The following is a 21,041-nucleotide window of genomic DNA, read 5'->3' on the forward strand; positions in this document are numbered from 1 at the left end:
AACCTCACACAGGGAACAGCTGCTCCCACTTCAAGGACAGCAGCAAGATGACAAAGAAGAACAGGGATGCAAGTAACTGGTGAAAGGGAGGGTGAAGGAAGATGGCGAGTTTGTGCCTAATACCATCTGTTTTCTTGTAAAGAGGCAATGTTCTCAACCAAGAGCAAAGGATATGGGCAGGAAGCTGTGAGAGAACAGAAAGGGTTCAAAGCAGCTGCTGACAGGAATGGGAGAAAGAGCTAAGCAAAGGCTTCCTGTATAATTCTTTATCATAAACCTCCATTTCTATTGGTAAGAACAAACCCCGTGCCCAAGAGGCTGTAAGACTGAGAAACTGACATCATTACACACCTCAACCTCTAGGCCTACCTTCCAAGGATGGCTAAGAACTTTGCACTGTAAAACCCTGGGGGAAGCCCAAGGCAGGGCTATGTCTTTGGGAGAGGGGAATAAACTGACATCATCCCTTACCCCTGTGGTTACAGCGGGACTTTCCTGATGAGTAAGTGTGCATCACCAGCCAACGCTCATCCCAACCCCCAACCTCTCCCGATTCTAGCGAGAAAATAATTCTCTTAAGAGGGTGGGCATCAGAACTCTTAGGAATCAATCCAACACCCTCATTTAGCAGATGAGGACACTAAGTGACATAGGAATTTGGGGGCAGAGCCAGGATACAATTTTGGATGTCCTCACTTCCAAGCTGGGGCTTCTTCCACCACATTCTTTTAGTTGAACCTAACCAGGGGCCTCAGGCCAGTGTGTTAACAGCATTTTGCAGAAAACACTTGGCATTAGGAATTACATCCTGCCTTTTTTTAATCTTAATTTTTTGGCCATATTTTTCTCATTGTTAAAAAAACAAAAAACAAAAAACCCCCAAACACCTTAAACATTCCTGATAGAGGCCGCTATTAAAAAGAAAGAATCTTATTCTCATCCTTACAGATGTTACCCAGCTTCACCTTGAGATATTTCTGGTAGTGACAGAAGCAGTTTAAGGGACCCTACTAGTATGCATCTTTTTTTTTTTTTTCGAGGTATGTGGGCCTCTCACTGTTGTGGCCTCTCCCGTTGCGGAGCCCAGGCTCCAGACACGCAGGCTCAGTGGCCATGGCTCACGGGCCCAGCCACTCTGCGGCATGTGGGATCTTCCTGGACCAGGGCACGAACCCGTGTCCCCTGCATCGGCAGGCGGACTCTCAACCACTGTGCCACCAGGGAAGCCCTTTTTTTAACTTAATATAATGTGGGCATCTTTCGAAACACTCTGCATATCTAATTGTTCCTTTCATAAATATGGTGAGGGACTTCCCTGTTGGCACAGTGGTTAAGAATCTGCCTGCCAATGCAGGGGACACAAGTTCAATCCCTGGTCTGGGAAGATCCCACACTCTGCGGAGCAGCTAAGCCCGTGTGCCACAACTACTGAAGCCTGCGCGCCTAGAGCCTGTGCTCCACAACAAGAGAAGCCACCACAATGAGAAGCCCACACGCCACAACAGAGAGTAGCCCCTGCTCAACACAACTAGAGAAAGCCTGTGCACAGCAACGAAGACCCAACGCAACCAAAAATAAATATATAAATAAAACTAATTCTTTAAAAATAAACAAACAAACAAATAAGGTGAGTTGAATTCCCGCCAATGACGATACTCAGGATTGATGGTGAAAGGAGAAAGGTCCTATGTGGAAGTTGCTAGAATCTCCTGCCCATGTGTACCTTCCATGGCACGGAAAGTTACTAGTCTAGGGTGGAAGAGAGGCCATATAATCAGTCCCCACCCCCCACAGACAAATGAATTTCTAGGAGTATCTAACAACTGGGTCGACAATGGAGGGTATGTGCAACAGAAGGAAAACAGGAAGAAACAACAAAATGCCTCATGCTTTGAAAAAAGCATCTAGGGGAAACAGTGTTGCTTGCTCTATAATAGCAAAACTCTCATTAGAAATCACTTCTATACTCCACTTTATAATGTATCATCCAAGTCAGGCCTTAAAAGTGGGGTGGGATGCGAGGGATGGTTATGTCTTTTACCTGCAAGGCTGAAAAGCAAAAACAAAACAAAACAAAAGCCAAGTAAATGCATAGTTATGCCTCTAAATTTCTAAGTCTTGTCTCAGAATTTGGTTAGTCTTATACGGAGCCCTCACCAAACCACAGGCAGGGAGGATCCAGCTTCATAAAACACCTACCACTGATCCTGCTGGGCTCAAAGGAGGGAGGTGCTTCCACCAGCAGGAAGGGAGGTAACAGCAGAACCACTGAGCAAGTAAAGCCGCTGGCTGTCCCAGCTGCTTCCTGGACAGTGGCAAATAGATACAGGAGATCAGAAGACACAAGGATGCAGGCAGGTATAAAGCACAGTAGAGAAACAATTTGAAAAGCCTTAGTGGAACCCTGAGAGTAGCTAAGCTTTCAGATTTCTGTCTCTGTTTCATGTGCAAAGCCAGATTATGGGGAGGGAATCAACTTGGATTCCCTATGAGGTCTTTTCTCTCCGTCACTCAGGCAGTCTTGCTTCCCCACCAGAGACACTGTGAGAGCCAGATGTACCCTACACGGGCAGAGGTTTGTACCACAGGAGAACTACCCCAAATTATGAATCTTGGGAGTGTCTCCCTTATAAGATCGTTTTAAAGTAGAAATAGCCTCACAATCCTAAAACAGATGAAAGGTCAGACAGACACATTCTCTCCCCAGTTCACATGGACTGTTTAATAATGGTCAAGAAGCAGAACAAGCCCCATTCTTAACCATGTTTTATCATGAATTGCCAAATGACTTATGGCTCTGATGGTGGGGACCTCCACCAAGTAGAAGAAAGGGATTAATCAAACCCAGTGGGCTTCCCTGGTGGCGCAGTGGTTGAGAGTCCACCTGCTGATGCAGGGGACACAGGTTCGTGCCCCGGGCCAGGAAGATCCCACATGCCACGGAGTGGCTGGGCCCGTGAGCCATGGCCGCTGAGCCTGTGCGTCTGAAGCCTGTGCTCCGAAATGGGAGAGGCCACAACAGTGAGAAGCCCGCGTACTGCAAAAAAAACACAAAACAACAACAACAAAAAAACCAAAAATCCCCCAGTATATCAGGAGGCCCAAAGCAGGCACTGAGGACACTTACTGTGGTCGAGCCTCTTACAAATTCTTGGTATAAATTACTATTTAAAATTTTTGGTTTGTGAAGAATATTGCACATGGGGTCCAGGATAAGGGAAGATTCAGGAAACCTGTCACTGTGCAACACACATGGGAAAATGACCAGAGAACACATTCTTTCAGCATTTAAGTTCTAGATCCACATACATTTTCCTTTCTACAGCAGCCCTAATCACAAATGAAAGATTACTTTCACTTTAAATATTAGCAAAGGTTATTTCCTTGCATGTTTGAGAAACAGATGAAAGGACTGAGTACACACACCCAAAAATACTGGAACCAACTCCTCTCCCCACCTGTCTGCTGTCCTGATTTCTCCAGGTCAGCCACACCCAGGATTCCCCTTTTCTCATGCCGAGGCTTTCAAGTTTTCACAGGTTGGAATGTAGCATGAGCAAACCCAATGATTTTCAGAAGAGAATGATCTTATTTTCCTAAAAGAGCTTTCAGCCTGTCAGACACCTTCAAGGGTATTTTTCATTTTTAGCTTATAGGCATCTAATGATTTTAAAAACAACCATAAAAATCAAAGCTACCTGTCACTCTTAAATCTTAATGACTTCTAAGTTATGCACGGCATGGTTGACAAGCCAGGTTGGTGTTTTTTCCCCCTATGCTGAGCACTGAGGGCAAAGAAAGCAAGATGCTCTAGTTCTGCCATCTATTAAAAAAGAATAGCCATACTATTCCATTTTGATTCTTTATCACAAATGTATGTCAGGGAGATTAAAACAGTCCCTCTAGTCTTGGAAGACACTTTAGGATGAGGATATTTTTTCTAAGATGATGTGCTGGAAAAGTTATAGCAGTAGTAAGCAAAAATGTGTTTCCAGATCAATCCCTGGAGAAGAACCCATGGACAGTGCAAGGAAAAGGGAGCTTAAGTGATAGAATTCAACCTGTAATTTTGAAGAGAGGACCATGGCCCACATAGGTAAAGTGATCTGCCTGAGGCCAAACAGAGCCAAGATGACCCTTCTAGAGTTCAGTGCTCCTGCCCCCACAGCTCTAATCCTCTGTGCACCTCTGCAGGATGCTGCAGTCCTATCAAATATTCTGGGGCTGTGGTTACAGCTATGGGCACTGAGGCTGTAAACAGCAGAGCCTGCAGCTCACCATTCATGCCTGATGACAGGACTAAGTGGAGGTTCAGACGCCTGCCTTAACACACCAGGATTTACTCTGTTAAAATAAAGTGCTGTCAGTACAACACATGTAGGGCATTTCTCACAAGACAAAAAGTTCGGATTCTCCTCTCCTGTAAGACATTCTCAAGCCTGGTTAACAGAAACCACATAGCTCAAACAGCAGCAGTAACACTTAGAAGATGCTCTCCAATAGCAAAATAATGCAAGGCACATATGTAATTTAAAATGTTCTAGCACCCACATCAAAACGGTATAAGAGAAACAGGTAAAATGAGTTTTAGTACCTTATGTAACTTAATGTATCAAAAATGTTATTGTTGCAATATATAATTGATACAAAATTTGAGATTTCATTCTAAATGTTACTTACTTAGGGGATCCTCCTTTTAACAGACCTTTTTTTCTGTTTTTACCAAGTGATGTTGACTAGCAGACATACTCCAGCCCAGACTCACAGTAAAGGCACTTATTGGGCAGGTACCACAGGCTAGATTCATAAAAGGCACTCGCTAGGGACTCAGAACTCCCAAGGCAAGACTAAGGAGGCAGGTTATAGACATGACACATAGAAGAAAACAGACACCGGAAGATTTTAAGGTCACACAGCTAATAAGTGCCAAGGCAGAAAGAAACCAGATCTGATGGCAACGCCTGTTCTCTTTCTATTCTCTTTGTGCCCCACCTGCTTTCTTGAGAGCCAGTATGTGAAACATTTACATTTACTACATGTGAGACAAAGATCTGGGAAATGCAACAGTGTACAGTTACACCACGTAAGTAACAAATTAATCCCAGGCTTAGTATCCAAGCCAAACTTTTCCTTCCAGTACCATCTACCATACTTTATAAATCCACATCATTCTAGAGTTTTGTGCACTGCATTATTAAAAAAACCACATTGCACCCCTTTTCTTAGGTCATTACCCCCAAACACATGTCTTTGACGGCCATAGAGATTTTGATCAGGATGTCCCCTAAACACAAACTCCAGTCTCCCTCTCCCTTCGAACAATCATGTTCATTCAGTCACTCAAAAAATACTGACTGAGCAACCACAGGCCAGGTAGTATTCTGGGTGTTGGGGATAAAGTGGCAAACAGGACATATGGGGTCCATGCCCTCACACGGTTTACATTCTAGAGGGGAAGATGAAAAACATATAGTGTCAGGTGCAGAAAAATGATAGGAAAAATGAAAGGGGAGGGGCATGTAATGATTTTAGTCTATCCTCATTATTTATTAGGTTGAACCACATGAAATTACTGATATTCAACCATTTCTAGCTTACAGAACAGGCAATTTCATTTGGTTCAAGCTAATAGCTTCATTTCATCAGGTAACATTCAATGCTTCTGATGGACTAGGGAATATTTAAATACCTGAAAAGCAGAAGACACACAGAACAGGACTGAATAAACCTTCCTTCCATAATAGTCAAGGTAGGAGAGGCGTTGGGTACAGCGAGCCCAGAGTTAACAGACTGGAAGAGTAGGATGGACTGAGGTGATGGTCGGGGTGAATGGATGGGGGACGCTGATAGGAGCTACCAAGTGGTTTACTCTCTATGGTTCTTCTCCCCACCGCTCTGGCTCAAGTAGCAGACTGCAGTTACCTGTCTCCATCCAGAGCATTCTGGGAAGTGGTTACTTCCCCCAGGAATGGGAGGTGGGGGCAGCAGGAGGATGGGATCCCTAGGATACCACCCCTTTCCTTATGACTTCTTCAACTACTTCTAAATGCAGAGAAAGCCCAGGATCTTGGCAGTCCATTATTGTTCAATATTTTGGTAAAGGAACATTATAGATTCCTTGTGCCATTAAGTAACAGAAAATCCCTAGCTCAGGAACCAACTATTGATCTTAACATCACGAAAAGACAACCAGACATTACGTGCCTCCTGATATGATGCAGAAAGATTCTCACCAAGAATTCAAACCTGGTTCCAATCAGGCCTCCGGAGTTAAGCACTGGTTTACGGTAAACACAGGGGACAGGGGAAGACACTAAATGAGACTTAAGGATGCAATCAGTAAAATCCAGCATGTGGGGAGACTATAGGACAAAAAAGAAAAAAAGCCTTCTCTGGACCCTCATTTCAACAAACCAACTACAAAAAAAAGGTCTGTGAGACAATAGGGAAAAAGAGAATACTGCCTAGACATCTAATACTAAGGAAATATTAACTAATTTGTTTTTTAAAAAGTTCTTTTAAAGTTACAAACTGATAAATGTTGAAGCTGAGAATTAGGAACTTGAGAGTTCATGATGATTCTTCTATTTTCTATCCGTGGGCCTGTGTCCCCTTTCCCACAGGTCCCCACACATTGTCCACTTGAGCTGAGAACGATTGTACAGGAGGAGCCTGAGCATTTTAGACGACTGCTCACCTGTCAATGAACTGATCAATAATGACGATATCGCCAGGCTGAATCTCTTCCTTCAAGGAACCGCAAGCTGTGGTCACTATGACATGTGTACAGCCCTCCTCCTTCAGAGCCCAGATGTTCGCCTGATAGTTGACTTTCGAAGGCATGATGGTATGCTGCCTCCCATGCCTAAGGAAAGAGAGTAAATATATTAAATATGGTAGAGGAGTGAGCAGGGCATTTTTTTTTTTTTTTTTTTTTTGCAGTACGCGGGCCTCTCACTGCTGTGGCCTCTCCCGTTGCGGAGCACAGGCTCTGGACGCGCAGGCTCAGCGGCCATGGCTCACGGGCCCAGCCGCTCCGCGGCATGTGGGATCCTCCCGGACCCGGGGCACGAACCCGTGTCCCCTGCATCGGCAGGCGGACTCTCAACCACTGCGCCACCAGGGAAGCCCGAGCAGGGCATTTTTAATACTCTTGGAAAAGAAAACTCATTTACAGCAGTGCCTTCCAGCCCTTCCCACCAAAATGCTTTCCTTGGCAGAGGAAGAGTGAGAACAGGCCAGGCAATAACCAGCCTACTTCAAGTATAAACTATGTGGTTTTAAAGTGCAGACTCGGGACTTCCCTGGTGGTGCAGTGATTAAGAATCCGCCTACCAGTGCAGGAGACATGGGTTCGAGCCCTGGTCCGGGAAGACCCCACATGCCGCGGAGCAACTAAGCCCATGCGCCACAACTACTGACCCTGCACTCTACAGCCCAAGAGCCAAAACTACCGAGCCCACGTGCCACAACTACTGAAGCCCACGCACCTAGACCCCGTGCTCTGCAACAAGAGAAGCCACCGCAATGAGAAGCCTGTGCACCACAACGAAGAGTAGCCCCTGCTTGCCGCAACTAGAGAAAGCCCACACGCAGCAACAGAGACCCAACACAGCCGAAAATAAAAATAAATAAAGTGCAGACTCAATTTACATTTCATAGTTTACTTTCCTATCAAGAGTAGGTAATAGCTTACTTAGAATTCACTCTCCAGGAAAATATGCCATGTCTATCCTGTGGGGCACCAACACCCCAGAATCTGAGGCATCTGGTATCTCATAAGCCATGACACAGAAAACAAGAGGTGCCAAGGAAGAAACACCCAAAATAGAAACTCAAGTTTCCAGTCTCATCTCTCTATTCTTTTCTGCCTGATCACCCAAAGAAATTAATGAAACATTTAAAATATTAGATTTCCCAGTTGTTTATGATGACATCAGCAGGTATGGTCCAAGAATGGATCACCTCACTCATCATTACTGTTATGGGCTGAATTATGTCCCCTCCAAATTCTTAGGCTGAAATCCGAACCCCCAGTACATCAGAATGTGACCATATCTGGAGACAGGGTCTTTAATGAGGTAATTAAGTTAAAATGAAGTCATTAGAGTGGGTCCTAATCCAACACGAATGGCGTCCTTATAAAAAGACACAGACATACACAGAGAAGAACATGTGAAGATACAGGGAGAAGACAGTCAGGTACAAGCCAAAGAGAGGGGCCCGGAACAGATCCTTCCCTCCCAACCTCAGAAGGAACCAACCCTGCTGACCCCTTGATCTCTGACCTCTACCCTCCAGAACTGTGAGGAAACAAATTTCTGTTGCCACTCAGTCTGTGGCACCTTGTTATGGCAGCCCCAGCACACTTAACACAACCACTAATGATTTCGTGTCACGCTTCAAACAAAATCCAAACACTCTGCCATGGCGCTCGTATCATCTGGGCCCAGCCTACAAACAGCAACATCAGTCCTTACCTTTATCCCTTCCCACCGGGGCTCAGCCTCACTGGCCTCGCTGCTTAGCTCCCACATCACCTCCCCAGAGGAGTGCTTTCCACGACCACTGCATCTCCATCACATCACTACCCCTTGACCTTATTTTTCTTTCTGGCACCTATTAGCCACTCAAACTATATATTTCCTTCTCAGTGTCCATCCTTCCCACTAGCATCAGCCCTGCGATGGTGAGGCCCTTATCTGTCTTCCCTGCTGGTGCCTAGAACTGGACTTGCCATATGAGTAGTTCAATCTGTTGGATGAAAAACTGAGTACTTACACACACACTCTTTCCCCCTATCTCTCTCACACACCCACACACACACCCACACCCACACCCACACCCACACACCCAGTGTGCCAGGAAACAGCCAGTAACGGGAACTTGATTTCTAAAATTACTTTTAAAAATTCACACGTTAGAGGGTATATTTATAAGCAGTATTTCACAGAGAGTTAAAATTATCCTGAGCTGCTTGAAAAAGTACGAACATCACAGGTAATGTTCTGCCACAGAAAGGCTAAGTGTCAAGAGACCAGTCGTCTTCACATGTGATAATATAGAAACAGGCTTTCAAGGAAGTAACAACACACAAAAATCTCACTTTGTACGATAATGATTAAAAGTTTGGGCTTTGAAGTAAAACTGCCTGGGTTCAAATCCTAGGTCTGCCACTTACTAGCTGTGTGACCTCATCAAAATCACTCAGCTTTCTCAGCCCCCCATTTTTTTTTTTTGATCTGTAAAATGGATAATAAAAAACCCTGCACCACAGGGTTGCTATCCAATATCCCTTGTATCATTCCATATTGATATTTTGAAATAAACTTTAATGTCTCTTCTTCACCAACAACAGAATTAAGAATACGGAAATAATTTGTACATAATTGCAGACAAGCATTAGCATATGAGGGTTTTTACCCCAAGGTCATAAACGACCTCTCAGAAGGTGGAAGTCCATGAATGCCCAGAAAGTATGGTAGTCCCCGCTTATCCACAGGAAATGCGTTACAAGACCCCCCTGTGGCTGCTTGAAACTGCGTATAGTACTGACCTCTATATATGCTATGTTTTTTTCCTATACAAACAGGTGGGTGGTGTACACAGTGTGGATACGCTGGACAAAGGGATGATTCCTGACCCGAGCAGAGGGGGTGGGATGGCACAAGATTTAAAACTTATGAATTGTTTATTTCTAGACTTTTCCATTTAATACTTTTGGACCACAGTTGACTATGAGTAACTGAAACCGTGGATAAGAGGGGACTACTGTACATGCATTTTTTCTAAGGCTGGTCTCCAAATCTCTGATTAGATTTTCAAAAGAAATTCACATATCAAAAGGAGTTAAGAACCACTGCATAAAGTGGTTCACAGTCTGACACACTTCATTTCAGCTGGCAAGAGTATAAAACCTTCACCATGGGGCTACAACACGAACCATTTTCTCTTACAGTCTGGAAAAAATTAAGCGTTTCTCCAGCAATGACCACAGACCAACAAAGAAGGTTGCCTGAAATCAACCCTATGCGACCATCTAGAACTAAAATTTAGTTTTACTGGACTCAGCAAAGCCACTTCCGTTTCAAAAATGCAGTGTGGCAGACAGACCCTAGGGTGGTCTTCATTTTCATGCTCTGAATAATTCCTTCCTTCTCGACTGTGGGCGGACCTGAGATGCTTTCAACCAACAGAACACAGCGGAAGGTGCTGGGAGTCACTCCCATGATCAGGCCCCAGCCTGCCAGCATGCACTACGTGGCCCTCCTGCTGGCCTTGCAGCAGTAAGCTGCTGTCTTGTGAACTGCCCACGGGGAGGGCCACAAAGCAGGGAACATGGACAGCCTCTAGGAGCGGACGGCCTCCGTCCTTCAACCCTGAGGAACTGAGTTCTGCCAACTCCTACATGAGCTTGAACGAGGACCTGGAGCTCCAGATAAGAACAAGCACTTAAATATACCCATGTGACACAATATTTACTTGTGTGACCCCGAAGAGGACCCAGATGAGCTGTGCCCACACTCGGGTTAGCTGGAAACTGTGGGATGATGTATGCTATTTCAGGCTGCTAAATTTGTGGTCATTTGTTATGCAGCAATAGAAAGCTAATACATGCAGTCTGACTAATTTCTAACTGTGTGATAAAATGACTTGCTCTTCTCTTTAGGGAACAGCACGAGCCTTGTCAATAAGGCAATAAGGGTGTAGACACCACCGAGAACCCACTTCAGTGACCCGAAACCCACTCCCCACAAATCTAGAACTATTACTACACAAGGGGTCATGAATGAAGCAGTTTTTCTCGATCTTGTTAACTAGAAGATAAAAGACAGAAAAGAACAAAAGAAAACATTTCCTCTTGCAGCTAGAACTGAAAGCAGAGCTTCAAGTTTAGTCAAATCATTGCATCACTCATTGGATTGTTCTAAACCTTTTCCCAACCTAAGGGGGGATAGGCAGGATCTTTAATCTCCAAAGTCAGTAAAACCTACCCTGAAACTGTAAGCGATAAAGATGACTCAGATGCTATGGCTCCACCGACACATTAAAAACTCATACCTGCATCATGACTCTTTTCATAATTTAAGTTAAATTTAAAATGTTCTTTAGTAGTAACATTCAAAAGCTTGAAATACGTTACCTTGCAAGAAGGACGCAATCAACATTCTTTATCTTCCCCAAAATTAAGGCATCAGAAGGCTGCACACAGTGAAAAATGGTTACAAGTCAGTGATTTAAAAACACATATGGAAACAATCAAAAAGCTGCCATTTCAATTGTTCATCTGTAGTAGGAGTCATAGAAACTTGGGGTCTGAGGGTATATTTCAAAGAAGTGAAAGAGTCTCGATTTGATGGATCAACTTAGTCACTCAATATTTACTGAGCCCTCTCTACCAGTACAGAGATTCGTAAGACTTAGAAGCGTGCGTGGGTAGGTACCATTTAGTAAGATCTATTTGTAGCAAGCACCCCTGGGGACTCTGATGCCACACTGATCATACACAGATGTGTCAAGGCTATTTGGCAGGTTCAAGAACAGGTGTGAGAGTGAAATGCAAAAGGAATAGGAGGCCCCTATCAGGGAATTTAAGAACTCAGCACTGGAACCGTTTGCTGTGTTAACCAGGTCTAAGATGGCCACAAGATGACCTCAGGTAATGGAGGAGAAAGTCTGAGAACCTAGGAGGTTAAGAAAACATGAGGCTAAGAAGTGAACAAGCTGACAGCAGGACTTGGAGGATACCGGATCAAATCTAAGGACTTGGCTGAAAAGGAGGGTTTGGTTGGGATTGCCAAATACAGGGATCTTCGTAGGAGATCAGAGGAACCACAGCATTTGGAAGTAGCCCTATGGAGTTAGGAGAAGGCAGACACCCTCACCCTAGCTGGGAGAACTAAACAGCCTCCTTTTAATAGAAAAGGAGGAGTGTTTTATTTCCAATTCAGTTATGCAGTTGTATTCTCATTCCCCCAAAATCCCCCTTTGGGCCAGGGCTTACTAAGAAAAGGCCATTAGATATCTCCTCCCATTTGTTACAGACGGTGGTATGACCGATAGGCCCCAAATTAGAAGCTGATTTGAATGCAGTGATCTGGAGAGTACAGTTCCTGTGTTTGAAATGGGCATCTGGCTTCTAGGGATATAATTAAGAAATTATTTGTACACATTTAAAAGCCATGTTCTCAGTAGTCAAGTCCAAAGTAATCTCAGGGATACTGTCTCAGATGGCAGAGCCCAGTAACAGAAACTCCTGGCCTCTCTCAGCCTGGGGCAGGCAGCCCTGTGCTGCCAAGACAAAAGCAATTTAAAAAAATTCTTTAACTTAAAAATCAAGCCAGCAAGGAGAAAGAAAAAAGCTAGTATGTCTCCACTAACTGGATATTAACCTTGCCAAATGGAGTGTCCACATATTTTTCGGTTCTTCCTTCTAAGATTTCTGGATCATCCAGTCCTGTCCCACCAATTATTCCAATCTGAAGGAGACAATAAAAAGATATCACATTTGATCAGTTTGCAGTAGAAACAAAATCACTATTTTAAGCAAATTCGTTTATCCATACTCATATGCTCTTCTCCATTCCTGGTAAGCCCTAGTTATTTTAAAAATCTGAACATTCCTGAAAAGCAATCATTTATTCAGCAAACATTCGAAAGCCTTCTATATTCCAGAAATAACCAAAGCATGAGTCACCTTTTCAGACTAAATCACATTTTTGCTGACTATCTAAATAACAAATTAGCATGGAAACGTACTTCAACTAGTTTAAATCATAAAGCCAAACCTAAAAATAGGTAAATATGGTTGAAGAAAGTACTTTCTAACCAATTTTATTATCTCTACTAAATGCGTGATGGAATAAATGTTCAAAAAACAACTAGGATAGAAAATATTCAGCATTTCCATTTGGTAAGGATTTCTCCTCATTACCGCACTTGATAAAGAAACGAGAGATTTTCTTTCCTATGCCACTAAAATCAGAGCTGTAAGGGATCACAGATAGAGGAATCTGGAATAGCATGAAAAGTTAACCTCTATATTTATGAAATCCAACTGTCATTCATATACATGTAAATCTAAGTAAGTAATTCAAAGGTCTGTAGTTCCAAATTATTTTCAAGTGTCTTATTGCATTTTCCAGACATTAACTTAATTGTCCTCGTCTTCAGGAAGTAATCTGAGTCTAAAAACCCTGATATTACCCTATAGAGTTAATCTAATTTGATGCTTAAGACACCTGAACAAAAACAATTACAAAGATAACTAAATATATTAACTAAACTGTTAACTAAAAATGAAATAACTGAAATCATTAGGAAGGTTTCCCTGGGTTGATACTTCCTAAAGGAAAAATACTATTTAAATTGTCAGCAACAGGCTACAGAGATGAACTAGAAACCTAAGAAAAAGTCACCTGAGCATTTTTTTTTCAATGAACAGCTTTAAATCTATTGTCACTTGAGTAAAATTTCTACTCAGCGGAAGTAGCTCCTTGAGAACAAAACTCCAAAGTTAAAAATTAACTGAACATCTGAATTAAATAATTTTGAGATCAGGTTACACAGCTGATTTATACTAGTATGTGGGAAAATAGTTACCTCTCTGGCCCTATTTCCTAGAAAAATAAATCAACGAAATAAGAAAAAGGGCGATTGAGTAAGATTTTTACAAAGAACTGCAGGTTACATGATTTAGTACTTGGAAAGCATCTCACGACTTCCTCAAGTGGCTAAACCAGTTTTTGAAGTTGCTGCCACCTTGTGGTACATTGTTGAAACCACAGCAGGTTACATATTCTACAGCAAGTCAACATTTCTCTTTGTTACAACTTAACATTGTAGGTAAAGACTAATCAATACAGGACTGCAGTTTTCAAATCAACAGAAGTGTTCACTTAAGTCAGTGGGTTTAAATTCATTTCAGTTCAGTAGAAATTTTTAAAATCGCACTATTTTATGAAATCCTAACCCATCCTCTAGCTGGTGTCTTTATCATTTCATGTAAGGCCGAAGCACCACAGATCATAGTTGGGATGGGGTAGGGGGTGCAATGAACTGTCCAGCCCATGTCATCACCTCAGACCGCCGAACTGAGTTGCTGACTTTGAAATTACTCTCAGCCTACCCTCTGGGCACTCTACTACTCATGGAAACGTCTGGTGTTTTTTGCTTCCTTTTTTTTTTTAAAAATACTACCACTCTGACTTGGCTGTTTCTGGCCGTTCCCCTGGGCCATGGCATCTCGCATTCTGGATCTAACACTGGACTCAGAGTCGTATATACAAAACAAACCAGACTTGGTTTTGAAACCACCCTCTGTTTAGGCAAGCCAGCCCAGCCTCACAGCAGTGAATAAGAAATGCCAGTTGGGGTCTTGCTGAAGTTCAGTGCCCTGGAGCCCACCCTCAGCAGCCCCAAGCTTCAGCCCAAACTACTCTGGCTGCATGATGACCATGCACTGGGTAGCTGCTAACTCAGCCCTCAGTGAGGAATATTTAGTACTGGGTGTGAAAACAAGAGCCGTTACAGCTCATCAGAAAGGCCAGGATGTGTTCTCTGGCACTGGAGTTATCTGCAGGAGAGCCCGTCCAGTCAAACTGGCTCAAGCTGTTTCTCAAAACCCATATCTTGGAAGGGACACAGGACAAGTGTAGCAACTGAGTACAGCCACACCAGGGAACTCAATCCCTAACCTTTTTCTTGCTGCAGACGGAAGCCAGCAGTGCCAAGATATGGCAATGTCGCCACCTGCTGGCTCCATGGTAAAGTATAACTATGGGACGAAACTCCCAAGCACCAGTGGCCTGTCATTCCCCTCCAGCCTCTAAATTCAAATGGTCAACTCAGTACCTGCCTTGATAAAGTAACTGTGTCTTTTCATTTACATGTCACAGGCACTGTGGCCAAGTTCTCCAGGGGCCTTACCTCATTTAATTTTCACAACCACCCTGTAAGATGGGCCCTATAGTGTAACACCCATTTTATAAAAGAGGAAAGAGAAACACAAAACTTAAAAGAAATTTGTCCAAAGAGCAAATTATAAAGAGCAAAGCTGGGATTGGAACACAGGTCTTTCATACTCAACCACTATGATGTACTACCTCCCAGTATCCCCTGGAATCCTTGATAAACACCACAACCTATTAGAAATTTGTCTCCATGTTATGAAGAAACTGATCCTCAGAGTTCAAGTTCTGGACCAAGGTCACAGAGCAAGCATGGAAACAGCAACTCTGGGCACCTGAGTGAACCACCTTGGAAGGGAGGGGGCTGTCCATGCATGATCTCATGCATACTTACCAGGCTTCCTAGGCCAGAGGCATCGCCCTCAGTCCAAGCAGTCCTAGGAATGCTTAGGAAAAGTGTTCAAGGTCTGAGATGGAATTTCTGGGCCAATTCTGCCCAGCCAGGACTTCTTCACTACACAAGATAAAGTTCTGAAATAAGGACCCCCTGGTCCATCAAGGCCATTGCTAGATTTTAACAGCAAGTTGATTCATCCCACACTTTTCCACTTGCAGACCACCAAGTCAAACTCCTCAAAAAGAAGAGATGGTTTGACTTCCTCTCTGAGACTGTGTAAGCATTTTATCTAAATGTTGGCTTACCCAGCCAGAATGGTTACTTCCAACGATGCCAAAAGGGTTTACACCAACCCCTACCCTGTGTCCACTTCCCCTGGTACCAGCCACAGGAGATTTCACATACCCCACTTGGTTTCAACAGCCGCTCACCATCACTTTATACTACATGGAGGAACCTAGCACCCCATGAAGTGGAGAATTTCATTCTTTTCTTATGGCTAATATTCCATTGTGTATATATATACCACTTCTTTATCCTTTCATCTGCTCATGGGCACTTAGGTTGCTTCCATCAACATTTGTTATTTGTAGACTTTTTGATGATAGCCATTTTGACAGGTGTGAGATGATCTCATTGTGGTTTTGATTTGCCTTTCTTTGATGATTAGCCATCATCAAAGGGCAGGATTTGACTATTTTTGGAAATAGAGTCTTTGAAGAGGTAATTAAAATTAAATGAGGTCTTGGTGGGGGGAGTGCTAATCCAAAATAACTTCAGGTTCAGAACATCTGTAGTTTTTATTTAACCAACCTCTCCTTGCAAAGTCAAGATATTATTCTAATGGGCAGACACCCTCTTTGAAGATACAGTTCACTTCCGGAAGTGGTCAGTGACTTTTTGAGGAGGATTTTCCTCAAAGCTTACTGTACTCTGTAGCACTCTCCTTCACTTGTGGAAGAACATAGGATTCTTCCTGGTGCTCCTCCTGGGTCAGCTGCTGGATACTAGAATCCCCAGGGGAGCTTTCAGTACCAAAGCCCAGGTCCCAGATTCCAGATATTCTAATTGAGCAAGACAGAGTTGTTATTTTTCTTAAAGCTCCTCAGGTGGTTCTAATGTGTAGCCATAATTGAGCACCCTTGCTCTAGGGCCCAGATCATCAATTTCTAAAATCTGGGCTAGCTGAGCATCATAGGCTGAATAATGGCTCCTGCAAGAGAGCCTGTCAGCATTCTAATTACGAGAACCTGTGCATGTTACCTGTGTGATTAATGACTTTGAGATGGGGGGATGATTCTGGATTATCTGGGTGGACCCTAAATGTAATCACAAGGGTCCTTTTAATAAGGTCGAATGAGGAAGAAGGCGATGTGATGATGGAAGCAGGGGGAGAAAAGGCGATGTAATGTAGGGCCCAGAGCCAAGGAACGCTGGTGATCTCTAGAAGCCGGAAAAAGCAAGGAAACATTCTCCCTTAGATCCTCCAAGAGGACCTGCCCTACTGACATCTTGATTTTAGCTCCATAGGACTCATTCTGGACTTGTGACTGCTAGAATTGTTAAGCGACTACACCTGTGTTGTTCTATGCCATCCAGTTTGTGGTGGTTGTGAGAGCAGCCAAGGAAACTGGTTCACTAAGAAACACCTGAGGAACTTGTTAAAAATGCAGATGCCCAGCCTTTTCAAAGCTCCATGGCCAATGGTTATCACATTTTAGCAGGTACCTGAATATACTGAGGCTCTTGAAAATCCAATTTGCTGCCCACCTCCCTATTTCAGATTCAGCAGGATTGGGGAAGGGCCCAAGAATTTGCATTTCTAACAAATTCCCAGGAGGGTGCAGATGCAGCACAGGCTTTGAGAACTACTGCTTTAGATGCTTTTGAGGCACAGACTAGAATACCATGATTATAATCACAATCAAAAAACCTTCCTCAGGGATTTCCCTGGTGGTGCAGGGGATAGGAATCCGCCTGCCAATGCAGGGGACACGGGTTCAATCCCTGGTCTGGGAAGATCCCACATGCCGCGGGGCAACTAAGCCTATGCGCCACAACTACTGAGCCTGAGCTCTAGAGCCCATGAGCCACAACTACTGAGCCCACGTGCCACAACTACTGAAACCTGTGTGCCTAGAGCCTGTGCCTCACAAGAGGAGCCACCTCAAGATGAAGCCCGCGCACCACAATGAAGACCCAAAGCAGACACACACACACACACACACACACACACACACACACACACACACACACACACACACACACACACACACACACACACACACACCTTTCTCAAAGAAACAAAAGCAAAAAAGCCCCCATCTCTGTTTTTCTCTGCTGCTCAGGACACCAACCTGGCTGCTGCTTCATCTCCTCACCAGGCGGTCTCTGTCTCAGGGATTTACAGCCCAGGGGTCCTCAACCAAGTGCTGAGGCTCTCCTGAGAGGTGCCTGGAAATCCACGGGGAAATTTCTGGCTGCCACAATGACTGGAGGGAGTGCTACCAGCATTTTGTGGGGAGAGGGGACCCAGGATGTGTTCTATGTCCTACAATGCTCAGGACAGTTATACTAAGGGAGGAATTGTCGTACCCCAAATGGCATTGTGTCTCTAGGCAAAAAATGAAGGCTCATTGGTCATTTGGTTTCTGACTGGGGCCTGTGGGTTGTCCACCAGTTTCTGAAGGTCACTCAAGGACTTTCAGTGTGAAGGCCTTTGCTGGCCGCACTCAGCCATCGAAAAGGAGAGTTTCAAAGGCCTGTTCTCCACAGTCTAGACTTGCCCGTCCCCCTTAATATTGATACCATTTTGTTTATAGCCCACTACCCAACTATGATGGGACCATATCCCCTCCTTGTCATAGCAACCATGTAAACAAGAGTTATTTTTAATCCCTCAGAGTAAAAGCTGGGCAGCTGCCTAGGGGAGCCATGGCCCATTACAGGAGCCCTCCGGAATGCCAGAGATCCGGTTCAGCCCTCTGCATGGCCAAGCATGCCACTGCCCGTGGCTGTTGCCGGAGGACACTGTCTCCCTGAGGTCCTCCCAGACAGTGGCTGCTACTAATACTATGGGAGAGTATCCACTGGGCATTCGGCAAGCAGCTTGCTTCATGCAAACACTCTACACTCCCCCTTCCTTAAGGCTGCATGGCCTTTGTCAACAGAATAAAACAGGGCACAGGGACCACATGTCAGATTTCAGAAATGGCTCACAACATGTAGTTGGCGGAATGCCAGGCTCTAGGACAATTCTGTCACTACCTAGGTCCAACTATAATTCTGGACTCCTTAGGTGACCTTTCTGGGCCTCAGCTTTATGTCCACAAAAAGAGGTTTGTGTGGTTATATGGTCTTAAGGAACACTCCAGCTCTATATTTTATGATCTGGGGATAGGATATGGTTTCCATTAGCTTATTTTGCTCTGGACACTAGCAGTTCATGTTTTCTATATAGGATGTTGCCTCAGCAGTCTGGCAGAAGTGGTGTAGGAATCATGGATTTGCAACAGCAAAATTATCACCTGTTCTAACCCCAAAGAGAGAAATCAGCAGGCAGGCCTAGCACTATTTGTACCTATTAATTTTATATTCAGCAGCTGGCCAAGAACAAAAATGTACATCATTCAATATTTACATCAGGGCTCTGATCACAGTGCCCATTCTGCACTTAAATGCACTGCACTAATCTTACAGGGAAACTGTGGTAGGGAGAATGCAAAACCAGGTTAAAGTGAGACTGTTTTAAATACCACCGCTCTCTATTTTTAATGTCACTTTAAGTGTATTCCTGTAAAGGAAAGGCAATAGTTTCCTGCCTGCCCACTGAAAACTGTGGCCTATCATAATTTAATTTTTGGAGAAAAGATGTTCAAAATTAATCTCATCTCCCTCACTCAGAAGCACTACCATTTAATAAGTTTCAGCCATGTGCTAGAAAGACAATACAATTCTAACGTCCCAGCAAACCCTGCAGTAATGTTCCCATTTTACTGAAATGAAAAAGAGCTTCATAAAAATTCTGCTTTGTTCTCCATGACTGATAAGGAAGAGGCATTCTACAATATTTGTTTAATGCAAGATTCTTTTCAAAATGGCAAAGGTAATACAGTATCTAAATGTGACTGCAACTCTCCCCAACCCACCCCCTGATATCAAGTGTCTGAAAGCTGCAAGGGCCTACTAAGCTAATCACTCTGGTTGATTACACACTGATCTCAGAGATTTGCCTTCTCCAGGGGGAACTGAACACAAAACGCGTAGTCAAGAGAGAGACTTGAAGGCGACGGGCCTTCCTATCTCACGGCCAAGAATTTCTAAAGCCAAACAAGTCAACTGAGTTTTTAGCTGATCATAAACAGCCTGGAAGAGATCTTAACTTTGATCCTGTTTATTTCTGTGGACTGGAATTCTACAGTCTCTCCCTGCCAGACATCAACCAGGAAGAAGTGCGTCAAAGCCCCAGGGAAACTTGTTGCAATCCTCGGAACTCGTGCCCTCCTCCGGCCAAAGCTCCCACTGCACAATGATGCCTTGTACCGAGACCTGTGAGGACCAAGGGCACAAGGAAACTGATCCCTAACTTTCAAGGTTGCCAGCAAAGCAGTTTAAAGCCAGAGGCCTCCAGAGAGTGGCCCAGCATTCCTATACTCCATTTCGGTGTTGTAAAAAACTCTCAAGAGTTCCTAAAGCAGAGAAGGCCTAAGTTTAGAACACACAAAAAAGCCGGAAGCTTGCAAAAGAGCAAGCATGCAGTTTTCCCACGTGGGCCGCGGGCAGAGAGCCAAGTCAGAGCGGAAGCTTTGAAGTCGGTCAGGGCTCAAGGAGTCCGTCTCAGCGGTTGCAGGTACCCACCCACCTGGCACACCCGCTAGCCCCTGCCAGACGCATCTGCCCAGAAAGGTGCTCAGGAAGGGTTGGGCGCGGGCGCAGCACCGGTCCACTGTCCCTCTCTCTTAAGTGCTTGCCTACCCGCTGCGCGCTGCGGATGCAGCTGAGACCAAAGGTTGGGGGACGACTCTGCAATTGTTCCCTCTCCCCCGCTCGCCGCCCCTGGGCTAACCGGCCTCAGACCCTCCCCGCCGCGGCGGGGGCGCACTGGCTGGGCGCACGGCCCAGAGGCGCGGTCCCCCCGAGCGGGAGCGGGATCGTACAGGGCACGGAGGACCGCAGCAGCCGGAACGACTAATCTCACCTTCACGGCCGCGGGAGTGGCACCTGAGGCCATGGCTGCGCGAGGAAGGAGCGACGGCCTCGGGCGGGGTGGAGACGTGCAGCGGCGGAGCGAAGCGGTTTCAGGCGCTGGGCCCGGGGTTGACCAACGAGGTCCCGGGGGCGGCTGTGGCTCCTCCTCTTCCTCCCCGGGACAGCTGGATTGGCTGCTGGTGTGGGCTCTCCCCCGCCACCCCCCCACCTCAATTTGAGGTTCCAGTGTCCCGCCCCGTTTGCAGACCTTTCTGGTTCTCCGTTGATTTTTTTTCGACCCCCAGTTATAACTAACGGGCTCATGATAGTGAGAATAATGGAGACCGCTGATTGAGTACTTACGTTGTTCCAGACTCTGTGCTTTGCACTTTAATCAGCTCCGTTAACCATCACAAGAACGCTACAAAGAAGGAAGAGCAGCACTCCGGCTCCGCCTCCTCTCAGCTGCAAGCTCGGCCTTATCTGTAAAACCAGGCCCATTCTCGGTGCAGAAGTTCTCGCGGGAGGGAAAATCGTGGAGAGGAGGG

The 21,041-nt window shown here is 44.9% G+C and overlaps 1 protein-coding gene and 1 pseudogene across 1 annotated transcript in view; one reads left to right on the forward strand and one right to left on the reverse strand.

The window, feature by feature from the left end:
* The window catches only part of LOC101274679 (LLGL scribble cell polarity complex component 2-like), a 106,416-nt pseudogene extending 94,797 nt beyond the window's left edge, over positions 1 to 11,619 (forward strand).
* The window catches only part of MTAP (methylthioadenosine phosphorylase), a 39,012-nt gene extending 18,352 nt beyond the window's left edge, over positions 1 to 20,660 (reverse strand). Inside the window, exons 1-4 of the mRNA XM_004275046.4 lie at positions 20,504 to 20,660; positions 12,393 to 12,479; positions 11,144 to 11,202; positions 6,698 to 6,865 (exon numbers count right to left, since the gene is read on the reverse strand). Of these exons, the coding sequence (XP_004275094.2) occupies positions 6,698 to 6,865; positions 11,144 to 11,202; positions 12,393 to 12,479; positions 20,504 to 20,536 (347 nt within the window). The 5' untranslated portion in view covers positions 20,537 to 20,660. The remainder of the gene's footprint in view (positions 1 to 6,697; positions 6,866 to 11,143; positions 11,203 to 12,392; positions 12,480 to 20,503) is intronic.
* Positions 20,661 to 21,041: the final 381 nt, after the last annotated feature.

Source organism: Orcinus orca, chromosome 6 (assembly GCF_937001465.1).
Source record: "Orcinus orca chromosome 6, mOrcOrc1.1, whole genome shotgun sequence".
Classification (NCBI taxonomy): domain Eukaryota; kingdom Metazoa; phylum Chordata; class Mammalia; order Artiodactyla; family Delphinidae; genus Orcinus; species Orcinus orca.